Here is a 16,968-nt window from a genome sequence, read left to right on the forward strand (position 1 = left end):
ACATCCGCAGAAGATTTGTCCTTTTCCTCAGGGGTCTAAGTCTGGACAGTGGAGAACATTCCTAACAATGCAGATAGCACATTATTTTTTTTCATGATGATGACAATATTTTTGGTTTACTTGCACACTGCTCCTGTAGTCGTTCAGAAAGATTAGCTTTACAAAACAGAGAAGAGTCTTTGTAGCAATGATAGCCCCTTTGCTTATCTACTCACTTGAAGCAATAGGTCTGAGGACATTTGGTTTATAGGACATGAGTTCTTACCTCCCATTCTTGTAAGATTAATTAAGTTATTTTTACTGATTTATTTGTTTATTTTTGTATTCTGAAATACTTGATTACAGTAAGTTATGCTTCATTTATGCCAGCATAGTTTGAATCTTCTGCCTCTGTCCATCCAAAGAAAGTTGTGAAAATGTACCTTGGCATTTTTAGGTTTAGTTTTGATTAGACATGCAATACAAAATAGGTGAAGGTAGTTATAAAGCTGAAATCTGAACAGTGGAGAGAATAAACAGAGCTCTGGAAAACCTCTGGAAGCAAATCTAAAAATGTGGCTTTAAAGTGGAAATGCTGAGTCACAGCTTGAAGCGTTGATTGAGCACCTGGTGGGCAGGCAGGGCCAACCCAGGGGAGCTCAGGTGCATGCAATGTACCTGAGTGACCAGAAGGATGGAGTCAGGATGCACCCCTTCCCAGATCACATTTAAGGGCTGGCAGTGGAGGTGAGGGCTTCTTGCTGGAGTTCCCTGCATGTTTGAGGCTTTCTAAAGGTAAGCAGCTTTTTATTTTTATTTTTGTGCTTGTGGCTGTTGCATTTGAGTAAATCCTTACTTGCTGTAGCCTGGGACCTTGCTGCTCTGCTGTCATTTCTGTGCATTGCATTGCATGTGTTCAATGGAAGTTGGAGAAGGTAATGATTCAATATTAGACGAACAGTTTGTTTTAATAAGCTTTATTTTCTGGGTTGGAGCATTTTTGGTAGAATAGCTTAGTGAGGAGGTGCTTCTGGTGAGAATAAGAGTTTATACAGTATTGGTCATCTTGAAAATATCTGGTATACTGTAACCTCTGGCAAAGGTATTTAGAGAAAGTTGGAGATCTGGAACTGAAGTTTTCGGTAAACTCAGTATGGCATGTTTCAAGGGCAGCCAGGCATGTGCATATAATCAGTTTGTGAAATACATGCTGAAGACAGTGGCCTGGTAGGCGTGGTATTAAAAGTTACTGTTCAGTGCTGCTTAGTGTTTATTTAGTATATGGATTAAAAAGCTCCTTATTCACTGAAGAGTTGCTACAAAAAGTTGTGCAAAGAATCTGAAAATCCCTTGACAAACATTTGCACTGGAGGTGATGATAAACAAGTAAGCCCTAATACCTAGCACAACAATAGTTTCATAGGATGCGTTTTATTAACAGCTTTGTATTTCTTTTTTGCCTGTCTGGAGAATCCTTGATTCCCAAACCACTTGTTGCAGACTTACTGTAAAATGTGTCTTGCTATTTTCGATCAGAATATGTGGAATGAGGGGAGACATATATCCAAAAGCATTAGCAGATAATGCTCAACATCTCTGAAGGCGCATTTATTCAGTACTTCAGTTTGACTGTGAGCTCATGCTTGAATAGATATCTTTGTATTGCTGTTGATGTGTCATGATATTATTCTTGTACACTAGAGCAGGTTTACTCATTGTCTGGCTGGAGCAGTATATTGTAGCCCTTTTACTTAGGGAGTGGAGGGAGGCCTTTTTTCTAGCTATAATTGTCAGATAAACAACAAAGAAAAAGGTATTATTTAGTGATGTGGGTAATCAGTTATTCTCTCAGAATGCAGCTGGTGATACAAAGACTGTGCATATCCCTTTATGCTCAGAAAATTTATGTTACTGAACCATACAACTGGCAACATTTAAATCGGATCTTATATTTTCAAACATTTCTTAACCTCCTGCTATCGCAACAAAGTTCACAAGATCTAGTACGATTCTTCCTTGCCCACATTTCTGTTTCCATACAGAATAACTGTTGCTGGCAGTGAACAAAATTCTAATCTCAGTAAGTTGGGTGATGAGGTGTATATTCAAACCTAATCAATTGAATTGGTGTCACAGTGCTTAAGAGAGATACAAGGGAGAAATTAAACATTGAAGGAATAGAAAACTCCCTTGCTATATAAGGATGCCTGCATTTTATGTTTATATGGTGCATTTTATGTTTATGTAGTGTGTTTGTGCTCTACTTCCTTCTTATTTTGTCTGCTTTTATATCTGCTCTTTGTTAAAGCTTCAACTTAGTTATATTCAGCTGGTATTTTATAACAGCAAGATGCAGAGGCTTGTTAATCAGAAATCATTTTATAAATAAGCAAAAGTGAATGTTATATGTAGGGTGAATTATAGACTTTTTTTTTACTTGGTGGCATTATGAACCATGGCAGGAAGGTCTAAATGAATGTTGAAGTAACCCAAACTCAGTGTCATCCTCCTGTTGTTGAAAATAAGGTTTCAAAAAGGCATCTTGAGCAGGGCACTGTATTTCAATTAAATATACTGTCCCAGCTTCCTCATCCTCTTTTCATTTAACCTATGTTGCTTTTACAAATAGCTATGAAGTTGTTGAGAAAATGTTACTGTAGGCAGAGCTAATATATAAGATAATATGCAATAAATCAATAACTAAATAATGCAGCAGTGTAGGTAGATTTCTTAATACAGTCACAGTAAAATCAGAAATGCATCATGTATGATAACTGTGTAATGAATACACATTTATAGTTTAGTGCAAGAGCTTCCTTCATAGCAATTTGTCCTGCAGTGAGGAGGACACTGCTACCATTTACTCACAGTCTTGAGAAGCAACACCAGTGAAACAAATTCCAAGGAAATAAGGTCAAAATCCTTAATAAAATCGGGAAGAACTTATTTCTCGTGGTCTGAACCTACCTATAACAGCTAACCAAGTATTTGCTTTGTGCTAGCCAACTATTAAAAAGAATGTGGGTTTCAGAAAGCTGTCAGAATGTAGTCACCAATCATAGTGATTACATAATGTTTGGATTGTTATTGCTGTAAAAAGAGAACTAACCTGATCTGAAGCCACGTGAGCATTGGTGTTGTGCCTCCACCGAATACCCAGACTGTGAAAAACACAATAAGCAATGCTGTTGTGAACATCATTTGTTTGGGTTGGGATTCTGTGTCTTGAATAGCCAATGCAAAAGCTATTGCACCACGTAAACCTGAAAGAAAGATGAAAATGGTGAGATTTATTTGATGGAGGAATAGGTTTTTACTATCTCCAGCCCAAACAGCTCTGAGGGCAGATGGAATATTGAACTGTAATTGCATTTATAGTATGCTGACGTAAGACAACTGAAAGTGCAGTGTTTAATGCAAGTCTGAGTGATTTTTGCAGGTGTAGACAACAAAATGACTCTCATTCACATATAATCACACATTTGTCTTCTATCCACTGCGTTCTTTGTCTTGAATAATATCGAATGCTAATTCAGCCTTTATACATGTTAAAAATGAATCTGTTCCCTTCATTGTTTTATCTACACAAGTAGTTCTACTGGAGAAGTCAGGTACAGGTGAGAAAAAGGGCTAGCATAACAATCTGTAGCCAAACCCAATGTCCATTTCTTGCTTGAAGCAGTAGAAAGCTTAATTTCTTTAAAACATCTCTATGTTCTAAGGATGGTCATATACATATGATTTAAAAAGACTAAATACTTTTAAGTATCTGAATAGGGGTTGCAGAATACTTGTAGACTGAACTTGAAAGTACTTGGGACAATATGGCAGTTGTCCATTTCTGTAGGTGTATAAAACCAAAAACAACAAACAGCCCTGTGGGTAGTGCAAACTTGCTAAGTAGGCACTCATACAGTGACATGTTCTTTAAAAAAAGAGTAGAAAGCCCATCAGTGCTTCCAGCCTTCAGGATATGTACTACGAATAACACTCTGTATTTTCCAATGCCTTAAGTTTTATGTTTAAGTTTTATTTATTCTAAAATAATTGTGTGTTGAGAGCAAAGCCATTTATATGTATACAGTACACACTGAATCAAAAAAGTACTCTGTGAGAGGTTAAACCTAATAACTAAACCTTTTATTTCACACTGATGGCTTATGCAGAGTCTTTTAATCAACTGCTAACAAGCATCTATTTTTGTAGTGGAGCTCTAAAGCTTTTTAGGAGTGCACAGCTAGAATGTGTTATTTGGTAGAGAAGATGTACAGTTTAAGTGTAGTACAATGCAAAGCTGTTTCTGTAGGGAAGCACCCAACTAGTTACACAAGCTGACACAGATCAGTGGCAGCAGGTTTAAAAGCTCTGCTTTCACAAATATGACCCAGAATTCAACAAGTAGGCTTTATGTAAAAGATGTGTCCAAGAATGCTCATGCTTTACTATTTTCTCATGATGGGGGGGTGGGGGGGAGGGGCGGAAATTGTGCCCTTTTAAGGGAGGAAGGAATTAACCACTGCAAAATGGCCATTTCAGTGGTGATTCAAGTACTTATCTAGGTGAATAGGTGAAATTAAATTTTAGACATTAAAATATTTCCTTTTCTTGCTAATAGTGACTGCTGACCATGTTTTAGCTGCTGTTGAACTTAATTTGAGAGGCTATGGCTTAATTGTGTGAGGACTAACCTAGTTTTGGTTTACATTTTTAATTATGATTCTTGATTTTAAAAAACTATTGTAAAAGTGAATCCACCCTTCATAATGAGTTGCTAGAGGCTTAAGATAAACAGATGAAGAATGTAATATATCAAAATGCTACATAATCCCTTTCTAAGCCCAACTCATCCACCCTTCTTAATTGGTTTATTTCAGACATTGACATTCATGGTGATCTTGGCTGTGAAACTCAGTAAAAATAGTAAATGTTGCAAGCATTTGGTAACAATAAGATTGAAAACAAATGTGATCCCAGATTCTTTGTTTTCACTCCTGTGTGCATGATGGTGTAATGCATGAAGCCCAGTTTTCTTCATGACCAAGATTCATTGTCTTGTTTATTCATATCAGAATGTCTATTCTGGTACTCTTTTCTGTTTATCACCTTACACAGACTAGATACCATGCAACACACTTTGTAGTAAGGAAGAACACCATTGGTAACTGAGCACAAAATACCAGCTATAAAGTGAAGCTTAAATGGAAAATCACACTTGTAACTTGTGAAGCTGTTGGCAGTATAAAAGGCTGTCAGTCCTTATTGGTGGTCTTGCAGATTATGCAGTTTAAAACCTCTTTTTAAAGTAAAGTTATTTCTCTTCATTAAAAAAGGTCTTTCTTTGAAAACAGTTAAAAATATTTTCTGACTTTTTGACATTTGCATTTTAGACATTTTCAGTACTACCGTTTTCAGTGTTCAGCTGCTAGATTGTGCTTTGAAGTAAATGCATGTGTGCAAGTTCTCTTATTCAGTTTCTAGCTGTTTTCTGCCTCCAGCCCTGTGGAGAATGAAGTCTGATGAGAGAATGAGGACAAGAATTTGTTGAGTAAGATATTTTTTAGAACATCTTGAAATTCATACTTCATCTGAAGAAAAATTAAAACACAAAACTGTCTCTAGAAACTGGATAAGCAGTGATTGCAAGCTTTTGTCTAGTTAGCCACCTGCTAGCTTTACCTGGATGATCTACATATATATCTTACACTGATAACAATTGTAGATGAGCAGGCAGTCTGAAAGCCAGTTCCTAATGGATATATGTCATCATCTCAGGCTGCAATCTAGCTGACATTAACTGACATTTTCAGTGGCAGCTTTCAGCAGAAGTATTGAACAGATATAGAAATGAACTACTGTGCTGTTCTCTAGATACATGGAATTATACAGGCATAAATGAGGCACCCTGATGTGGAGTATACCTGATGAGGAAGCTTTAAATGTGGTGCATTGTATTCTACTTGTTACCTGGCTAAATGGATCAGTGTACATCAGAGCTGTCAATCAAGAACTTAAGTCTATAAAAGTAGGAATAGTTTTTATATAAAAAGCAAGAAAGACAAAGAAGTGCTGAATTTCTAACCTTAGAAAATGATTTCACAAATGTCATTGGAGGACCTATTTTTCTGTCTTTCAGTGAACAAATATTCTTAGTTTTCAAGTATTCTTATTTAAAAAACTGAGTTTAACTTGCCTCAGAAAAATCAAGCGGAGGTATTTCTAACTTGTGCAAGTCCAAAAATATATTTTCCAGCTGAGATTTTAACAGTTCAGTGGACGAAGTGCTGAGAATAGAACTTGGCTTTCTTTTGTATTTTTTTGTTATACTGCACTGCTAACCAGATTTAAAAATGAGTAAAACCTGTATTTTGAAAGTAAACCTGAGTTTAGAGAGTAAACTTCTCAGATAACAGCTGGAATACACATGGAAAATTTGCTTGTGGAATTAATTTCTCCTAGTTGTATTTCAGAATAAAACTGTTCCCTGAAATGAAAAAGAATTGCTGAAAACCATGATGTTTCAGTACTAACATCTACAAAGTTTGGTATTTATTTCTTAGTATGCTGCCAGCTATGCTACAAATGCCTCTCAAATAACCCAATATAAAAACATGGTATTTCCAAACTGGCAATTGAATAAAAGACAGACTTTTCTGGGTAATGTATTTCCAAGGAAGTTAACTGAAATAGGTCCACAGTGAAGTGAATTGCTAAGGTTTTATCCATTTGGTGGCTTTGAGAAGGCATCTTGAATCAGACAGTGACTTTTTTGTGACTTACTGCTACTAGCTAAAAGTGACTGATGGGAACAGGAACAATACCAAAATTGCACTTACCTGAGAACATCATCATGTGTTGAAAATTTCTGGGAATTTTTTGCTTTCGGCCAAAATTCAAAAGGAAAGTAAGTGGATATATGTTGCACGCTCTTGCTACAAAGACTGCCAGCTAAAGTGTAAGATGATGAGGAAAATAGTGGAGGAACTACTGGTAAAACAAAAGCCAAAACAATGGAGTTAAGTTAATTTTGCATATCTACACAGTTATTCTAGATGTGTAAGTGAAATAAAAATGAGTTTGTCTACCTTTATTTTACATATCACATCCTTCTGGTTCCAATTGCATTACAGAACTGTGCAGTGGCAGAGGCTGTCTTCCCTAGACATCCTGGTTTCCAATTCATCATTGCGTATCCCCCTTCAATCACTCACTCATCATATTTGTATCATGTGACTTCATCTACAGTTCTTCAGTCAAATCACTGCCATTGATTGCAGTGATGGCATTATCTCCTTCAGCAGCAATTTGAAAAGAATATGCTTTTGGTCATGATTACTTTCTTGTTTCCTGACAGCTCCTATTGCCTATATCCAGCACTTTTTTCTTTTTCTTTCACTTTTTTTGGTGATTTTTTGAAAGGAATTCTTTGTTATTTATTTGTGGAACTATCATGGAAGTTATTTTAATGAAAAACATTTCAGATTTAAAAATACAAACCATAATGCCTTATACATGAGTTTAGCAGGTTCCCTCCTTCCATCTTGTGATTCTTAGAGTTCAGTTATGGTTGCGAGAGTCTGAGATGTGCTGCATACTGTAGAATCAATGAAGCACTTGAGTGGCAGTGTCTGAGTGCATCATATCTGTAATGCCAAGTGCTTGCTTAGAGCTCCTGTGTACCTGGGAGAACAAGCATTAGCAGCAGTTGCTTCACTTGCCCTGTTCTATCCAGGCTAGTTCAAGAGGAAAAAAGCTGAGCTCCTGATGGTGCTCTGCAACACAGGCTTTCAACTGGGCTGCTGAGAGCTGCTTTCGCATTCTAATTTCTCCCTATGCTGACTGCAGGATTCCTTTGTGCTGTGGTGGTGGGTGCCTTCTGAAGCCCTCTCTGCCGTCTCAAACAACCTTTTGCTAACCTAACTGTGGTGCAGACCCTAATCATTTGGAAATGACACAGAAACTTAATGCAAGCAAACTGTATAATCCTAAATTTCAAAGCTTCAACTGTTCATTAAAAAGTGATGAACAGAAGTGCTGCTGATTTGAGTTGAAGAAAAATCATTATGTGAATGATTAAAGTGAAAAGAAGTGATACCACTGTGTGAATGGGTAATGGACTGGCTGAGGAATCATGGCAGAAATGAAGACACAAAACTTCCTACTTGTATCTCTAGCATGCATGATATAAATAATTGTGTGTACTAGAAATATCACATGTGAAGGAGGAAAGATCTGAACATTGCTTAGCTGTTAATTTATTCCTTGGGACTTAATATAACTTAAGTAGCATTTGGGAGGTTCTGCTTATGGCACATTTCTATGTGGAGGCAGTATATCTGCAGAACAGCAGTAGCTGTAAGACCACCAGCATATGTCCATCAAGCCAGATTTTGAGATACGCATGACAAAAGTGATTTCTTTGGACAAAAATCAGATTTATTTTCTTTTTAGGCATCTAAGGAGCTGATGGTTTTGCTCGTGGGCTTTCTACATTGTTTAAACATGGAGCACACATTATTACACATACACACAAATATGAGTATGTACTTAGATGTAAAGTTCTTTAGTGCAAAGGATACAAATGCACCAAATATAAAAAGAGGACTGAAGATATGATTTTGAAAGGTGAACAGTGCGAGTCCCATGTAACAGAAGATGACATTCTCAGCTAAGAAGTTCATGAACTCGAACAACTGAAAGAGAGAACATAATTATGACCAGTGTTTAATCACTCTTTATCACAAAGTGATTCTGTATTCCAAGATAATTTATATTAAGGGAACATGAATCAAAAACCAGAACAAAAACAAACAAAAACCACACTGAATAAGCAAAGCCATAATAATCATTTTCCTTGAGGGGATGTTTTTGATTGCCCTTGCAGCTGATTATATAAAACTGAATATCAAATATAAATTTTCATATTACTTCACATCTGGAAAAAATAAATCATTTCTGTTGGATATCTGGAGAGGAGAGACGATGAGGATTTACACTTTTGAAATCACTTTTGGGCTCAGGAGATACAGATTTAGGGCCAAAGTTTGTCAATCTGTCTATAAACAGTCATAAATCATTCTACCAGGAATGTTTCTATGGAGACATTTTCTTGATCTTCCATGGGTTTATGTACTTTGTGTGATATGTTTGTGCTTCTAAAAATAATATCTAATAGCAGTCACTAAGATCTAACAAAGGAAAAATGAGAGCTGTCAGAATCATTATTTAAAACAACTCTCACAGGGAAAGAGGTATAAAGCCTAGTAGTATATGAGAGAATATTGCAGACCCTATGGCAGCATCATCAGTTATCCCAAGCTCATGCTCTATTGTCCCTGTTTAGTGCTGCACTCATGAACAACATGAAAACAAACACAAGAAGTATTTGCAATTTAGTAGACTTAAATTATTCAAATTTAAATTAAATTTAAATGAAAAGCTACTTGTCAAAAAGACTCAAATTATGAGATATAGATATAGACACGTATCTATAAAAATCTTTTGAGGAGGGGTATCGCTGTGGGGAGTTGCACTGCATGCTTTAATTGCTGGGAAGAGATAAAGTTTCTCCAGAGGTTTCAAAGTTGGGTGATGTTTGACTCTTCGTTACAAAATTGCATTCTAGACTTAAAGTAATGTAAAATTAATCTGCTGCTAGTAGTTTCTGAAACTGAAGTTTCTTATATTTTCAAATTCTTTTCTGTTGTATAGTTTTTAAAAGAAAAAATATTTGCTACATCATTGTTTTTTGCTGTACATTTTCTCAGTAGTCTTCAACAGTAGGCTCATGCTCTTAACTCTTGCCTGAAGTGCTTTCATGACATTATTGATTTTAAACTTCTCAATCCTTTTCTCTCAGCAAACTTGTCTAGACAAGTCCTTAAGTACTTTGTTCATAACCATAAATTCTCTTCCCTTGTCTCCCACACAGCCAACTAACCTTTTTCTACTTTAAATGAAATTGGCATTAAAAGGATTGCATGCTGCCATTAGTTTCCCTAGGGCTACCAGAAAATTATGCTAGAAACCATTATAATATATACATAGCATTAACTTATTTTTCTGTATAAAATAGAATAACCTCTCATTTGTAATGTGCAATTTCAACTTCTCCATAGAGACTATAAATTTGCTTATAGCTCTGAAAAAATATTTGTAATAAATTATTAATATAAATTTGAAGTAATGTCAACACATCACAGAGTATAGTACTGAGTAAGAAAAATGAGCACAATCTGGGCACTGGATTTAGGTGTTAGCTCAGTAAATAAAGCAACTAGCAATGTCACTCACTTTTTTTTCTTTCCCGTAAAGAGTGGATCTCACAAAAGGTTCATTTAAAAACAAACAACAGCAACAACAAAAAAAACAATTTAAGATAGTATGTAGGCATTTAAAAACCCATAGTTCAATAAATACCCTGTTCTGTTGTTTTTATCACCCTTAGCCATTGTAAGTGCACAGAGATGTTTAAAAATCTATTTTAAGTTGGAATAGTCTTGTGGGAAGTATCACGTAGAGTTCAGCTCTTACTGGTGGAGAAAGGAATGAGTGGAAATTATCTACATTTCGGGTCTTACTGTAAATACTGTTTATCCAGGAAACTTCTTTTTTTTTTTTCCTTATTCCTTTTCTCTATCACTCACAGTTAAGTGCGATTCTCAGATAGGGAAATAACACCAGAACAGGTTTTTCACATTGATCCATCTTATAGCACTACTTCAATTTTCTCTGAGCATTAGAGAGATTATCTAGGTAAGTAATTAGTGCACCTGGAAGTTGGAACACACTACATTTCCATCTCTGTAATAAAAATAGAATTCTTTGAAGGAGAAAATGAACATATTCTATACCACAATCCCTTAATGGCTGAGGAGATGGAAAATGTAACATTTCTCAAATATTAATATCTTAAGGAGCCTTCTTTCATCTCAAGGGAGTGAAGATTGTCAAAGTAGTGGGTAAGAGTAGAATTACAAACCACACTCTTTTTATCTCAGGGGAGTAAAGTTACTATGAGAGTATTGGATAAAAACTGAATGACATTCTTAAGAATTTACTTCCTGCAAACCTCAGTGGTTTTTATTCCCTCATGGCAAAATTATATTCCTTTACTTAATACCTGCTGAAGGAATGTCATCCACCTCTTGCAGGTATACAGTTTAGCTAGAACATGGAAGAATGCCACCTGTATATAGCTTGTCTTACAGGAATATATCCTTGTATAATATTAAAACGGGCAAAGTTGCAATGGTCTAATATCAGCTGGGGAACTGAGATGTAAAATTGATTATACTTTTTAAGAGAGACTTGGTGGTGACAGAGCTATTAGAAAATCCCAAGCAGTCAGTGTTAAGTGATAGTTATAAAATTTATGATATTTGAATAATACTATTTAATTAGAACACAGCTGTCAAAAATGTTCTGTGAAGTCACGGATATTGATAAATCAATACTTGATGAAAATTGCTTTTCCCTATTTTGAATTAAAATGCTGTGAGTATGCAGGCATCAAATTTTTTTAGGAAGATTGTAAAAGTCTTTATTATAGTGTAATTACTTCACTTAATCTCTCCCTTTTGATTAGATGTTTCAAAATCTGAAAAAGAATGCTTGAATTTGAGCTCTTGTCTGAACTGTTTGATACAGCTGCAACAAATCTTCACTGCACAATGATATAGTGCTTGTCTTTAGAATAACAGGCTTAGATGAAGAATCAGTAAAACTGACTCAAATTCATGATAGACTATAACCTGTATTTGGTCATTACAAATGAGGCAATTCTTTTGCAGAGGCAAATTCTTACAAATTCTCTTTTAACATCATAATGAGAAAGTTCTGTCTTTTTTTTTAATCAGTGGACTTTGCTACTGGGTTTGATAAATTTCATCCCAACAGATTTGTGGAAGACACACAATAACTTTCTATTTCTCTGTAAAGCTGGGAGATGTAAAATTTTCTTAAAGCTCGTGGAATAAGTGGGGAACTAAAAAGAGAAATAAAGAAAATGCCTGCATCAGGGGAGAGGAAAGGTCAACAATATTATGTTTTTGCATAGTCTGATTATTCTTTCTGGCATAATCTACACCCCACTGCCAAAACTCTGTCTTCAAGAAGATGGATGTATTACTAGCATAGAACATATTAACTTCTGACTAGTAACAGTAAAGGAAAAAAGTTTGTTCCAGACATTAAGGCAAATCCTTTCTTAAAAACTGAATGGTCTGGAATGGCTTTGCTTAAAAAAAAAAAAAATTAAACCAAAAAATCTTGAAAATTAAGTAGATAAATTCAAATCTTTTTCTTTCTTACTTTTTTTTTTTTTTTTTTTTTTTTTTTTTTTTTTTTAAATACTTCAGTCAATGAGAGTGCCAGACAATGATTTAAAAAGTAAAAAATGCACAGAACTTCTAACAAGTTTGACCTTAGGGTGAAAGAAAGCACAGGATGCTTTGTATTTACAAAGAATCTGTCAAAATCTTTGATTACATGATTAAAATTGGCCTTCAGAAAGAACTCTGTTGTTCTCTATTATCAATTAATTGACAAGAGACACTGTTCAAAATTGAAAACTCAATATATTTGTTACTTGCATGAATAAAGCATGAAGAGCAGTAGAAGTGTCATTATGCACTTGTAATAATATAACCAGATTCGGAATGTCATGAGAATTTATATGCTGACTTCAATAAACTTCAGTTCTAGTTATAGAAAAGTTAACAATTCTATCATTATTCTTGTAATTAAGTTGCCTAGGAAGGGGATTTCTGCAAACTTTGTTTTCTTCTGAGCACATTTGCAACACAGGGAGACTTTTAGGCATTTGTCTCCCTTCCTTGCAGTAGAAGCAGCTTTTACAGCTACAAATTGGTCTTTCTTCAAAGCTCTTGTGAAAAGATTGAGAGGTATGATGACAGACAGGAAGTAAAATTGCATGACCTGCATTGCAATATGATTCAGCTTTTTGGTTTTGCAGTAGCTTATGGAGCCCCATACAGTTTTGCTCTTCTGTATAGATTGAGTGACTCATTTGTGACTCTTTCATGCAACTCATTTTGAAATTCCCATATGTATTCTGCTCCACTGCAATGAGAATTTGGCCTATAGGTTTTAATTCCAGTTGGAATATGTTGGCTAATGGCTGGCATCTGCTTCTGTGCTGTAAAGAGTAAACTATAACATTCAAAGAGCTTTAAACATTTTCCTTAAATTCTTTGTAAGTTTAAACATATTTTAATGAAACTATTTGGAAGCTATTTTGCATATGGCATTATGCAAATCCTTATCCTACTAGCATTAAAAAATAACATTTTTCAAGAAACAAGTATCTCTGTAGAAGAACTGCTTTCACTACAATTCTGAGTTTCTTCAGGGTATCAATTACATTTGAGCATTTGTATTTTCTAGTTTCTGTTCTTAAGTAAAATGAAGGGAAATTTGTGCTCTGAGCTTTGAGAGAATATCTTTTCCATATATCCAAAATACTGTTGTTTTTTTTGTTTGTTTGTTTTTCCTGTGTCTGTGTGGGTGGAAGATGCTTGAAGGTACTATTCCTTATAAAATACTGATTAATGATAAGTTATATTTGATAGGATCTAATGAGGTCAGGGTAAATCTGTACACTGAGTTAAGGAAATGCTAAAACTGTTATGCAAAAACAGAGTAAAGTAGAGGTTAAAGACTATGATATGTTCTATATCATAGACAAGATTTCTGTATGCAACCATTGAATATTTTCAGTGTTATATCCAGGATAGCAGTATTTTTCATTTCCTCTAGTAAAAAATAAAGGAGTTCTTAAAATTAAATAAATAAATAAAAGCTTATTACTCATATACTGTACTTATAAGGCCTACTATTCTCTGCTTACTTGAAGCAACATTTCCTAGCTGCCTACCAAAAATCAACCATGTAGCTCATAGGTAAGAAGAAAGGAAACAGTAAAGGGATCTCACATAAATGTACATGAGGAGCTGCATGTAAGGAGACCAAAGATTAACATTCTTTTAGCATGATTAAGAAATCAGGAACATCAGTCAGATAATAAAGGATTTTGTTGAGATATTCAGATTGAAAGACTGGGTAGTAAAATTCCTTTTATAGAAATCAAGATTTTCTTGTGTTATCATTCTTTTTATTAAACCCGTACAGTAAGCAGCTTTGGCTTTCTTTATAGCATTATACTGTTCTGCAGGGTTCCATAAGATCTTATGTTGCATCTGGTCAAATAATGCATCTGGCACATGCCCAATATTCTTTTTTTTTTTTTTTCTTCTAAATGCAGAAAATAACTCTGTAGAGAACTGGAATTCATTGTATACTTCCTGTCAATCCCAATCCGTTTTAAAGGTAATAATTAATACAAACACTATGCATGTGGTGCATATTCAATTTGTGATAAGAAGGCAATTTAGAAACTAGGGCAGCCTGTTTGTAGCAGACCCATTGGCTGTGTACAGATGCATTGAGTTAGCGAATGATTGTCCATCTCAGGAACAGACTATTAAGCCAGTGTGCTGGTGGTGCAGCTGGAGCTCATCAGTGGCTCAGGAAGTAAACCCCTAAGTTGAGAGAGAAAGCACAAGATGAGAGTAAGGAGTTACTAGGCTAAAGCTGTATTGATGGTGAATACCTAAGCATACATGAGCTTTTGAACTTTTAGTAGGTTCATTTACTGGGGCTTCTCATGTTATTAAATCTCAGATTAGGGAAAAGGCAGAACTGTTGCTTTCCCCATCTTTGTTCTGAGTAGCTGCAAGTATATGCAATATGAGAATAAGAGCAGTTTTGTTGTTGTTGTTGTTTTCTAATGTAACATTACCAAAGTGTTAACTCTGAGCTGTAATACACTGTAAAACACTGTAATATGGTCATCTGGACTCCTTCCTGGACAGCACTGGCTGAAGCCCCAGACTTGTCTTTAATGCTTTTGAGTGCAGACTTGCATGGTCTCAAGTAAGCTGGGATTCAGTGACTGTTCAACTGCAGAAACCATGAGAAACAAGGGGACAGTGTACATCAGGCTTAACTTTTATGTTCAGTCTCCACTAAAATGAAATAGTGTAGTTGTTGCATGCAACCTGTTAAATGCTAAACACGAATTTGCATTTTATTGGCTCCTTTAGGCTAGGTTCTCTCCCTTTGTGTGTGTGTGTGTGTGTGTGTGTGTGCCAGCCGTGTTATTTATTAGTTAAACAATTTCCAGTTTATTATCTCAGTATCAACCATCAAATCTGTCATCTTACTTCAGCCAATATTACATTTCACTGATACTGCATACCTCAGAAACTAACAAAAGCACTCTAGTAAGAAAATTTCCCATAGGCACTGTGATTGTGGGTTGCCTCCTTGTGCACAGCACTTATGCAAAGAATGATTAGAATTCGGTACTGGTGGTAGCGCTGTTTCAAAATAAATTTATTTCAGTCCCTGCCAATCGTTTATGTGGGCTCATCTGATCTCTCAGTACTTTAAAGGTCATTTTTTCTTAAGTAGCATTTCTCAACAAATCACAACAACAGCTGCCAATTAGGTTGTTCATCTCAAAATGAGAATTATGTGCTGTAGTGGTTGCTCCTTTGCTAATCATCAAAGACATTTTGCTCTAAGTAGGGTTTTCCTTGGTCTGGAAATACTCTTGAATTATTTAAAAGTCAAGAGACTGAACTGTAAGAGCCATTACATCCTGACATTTTTGTGGCCTTTTCTTCCCAGGAATGTAAACTAATTATCTATAAACAATCCAATATCTGATAACAGAAAATAGTATGCATTAACCAGAGATAAATTAATATAGGCTGTGTACTTGAGAAATATTCACAGTTGTAAATCTTTTACTTCTTAAAGACTCATAGAAATAGCAGTACCAAAGCCACAGTTATTGATGAATTAAAAAACATATTTGCTACACCCAACTGTCGGCAGTACAGCTCAATTTATGATGTAGAAAATAGCTGATTAATCCCAACTTGATGAAAAATGTACAGCTATGTCATAAATGAGCTTAACAACTTTTGAAGACTTAAATGTATTTTCAAGAGATTTTCAGATGATATTAGCTACTTCTCTACAAGGTGATGATTTTCCACAATCAGAGATAATCACATCTGCATTATAGTGTGAAGATGAAAATTTGAATAAATCAGTACTACGTCCATCAGTGGGCAAAGAACTAAGATCACAGTCTGAATTTTCAATATTCCAGCATCAGTTAATTTGCTGAAGTAGTCCTAGGAACACTAAGTGCTCCTTTAAAGTTTCTCTGAAGTTAGGCAGTACTGAGATCTCATTTTTACCTTTGCCCTATTCTTGAGCCTGCATAAAGACTTTGAAGGTGAAGGGCCACTGGAATCTTAACACTACATCTTGTACATACTGCACTCCCAGAGCAGCTGAACAATCAGGCCAGCAGCTTTTCTCTATAAGGGCAGGTGTTCCCCAAACGGTTTGCTATCAGGAACAGTAACTGTTTAACAAGTAACACAGTAAGAAAGGTTCTTGCACTTAATTTCAGAAAGCAGCTCTCATGAACTTGTTAGACACAGGTGTTTCAAAGGTCACTACATAAACAAGGATTAGACTGGTGGAATAAATTGAGACAGGTATGGCAGTATGCAACATAATCCCTTGTTGGCAGAACATAACTTGCTCTACCTTCTGATATTCCCCCTTCTGTTTCTATAGGAGATGGGTTTCTTAACTCCCTTTCCAGAACTTAAAACTTTCTGGCACAGTATTTTGTCTGGAAGTAAAGACCTTTGCACACTTGCCCTAAGAGAGGTATTGCTCTGATCTCTGGTCACTTCATTGTGAATATTCCATGGAATTAAGGGACAAAAACAAATGAAGTAACTCATAAGCATGTTGGATAATATTTATAGCTGTTACAGAAAGTTAGAAGCTTCTCTTAACACTTGATCACTAGGAAATGGTGCTGATCTGTGCTTGGTAGTTGAGTGAAAATGCTGGAGTGCAGAGACAAAAAATAGTGAA

General features: G+C 35.5%; 1 protein-coding gene across 1 annotated transcript in view; it reads right to left on the minus strand.

The window, feature by feature from the left end:
• SLC9A9 (solute carrier family 9 member A9) overlaps nt 1–16,968 on the minus strand; it is a 153,831-nt gene that overhangs the window by 66,105 nt on the left and 70,758 nt on the right. Inside the window, exons 10-12 of the mRNA XM_072344119.1 lie at nt 8,556–8,669; nt 6,813–6,924; nt 3,089–3,242 (exon numbers count right to left, since the gene is read on the minus strand). Coding sequence (XP_072200220.1) covers nt 3,089–3,242; nt 6,813–6,924; nt 8,556–8,669 — 380 coding nt within the window. The remainder of the gene's footprint in view (nt 1–3,088; nt 3,243–6,812; nt 6,925–8,555; nt 8,670–16,968) is intronic.

This window comes from Excalfactoria chinensis, chromosome 9 (genome assembly GCF_039878825.1).
Source record: "Excalfactoria chinensis isolate bCotChi1 chromosome 9, bCotChi1.hap2, whole genome shotgun sequence".
Taxonomy (NCBI): domain Eukaryota; kingdom Metazoa; phylum Chordata; class Aves; order Galliformes; family Phasianidae; genus Excalfactoria; species Excalfactoria chinensis.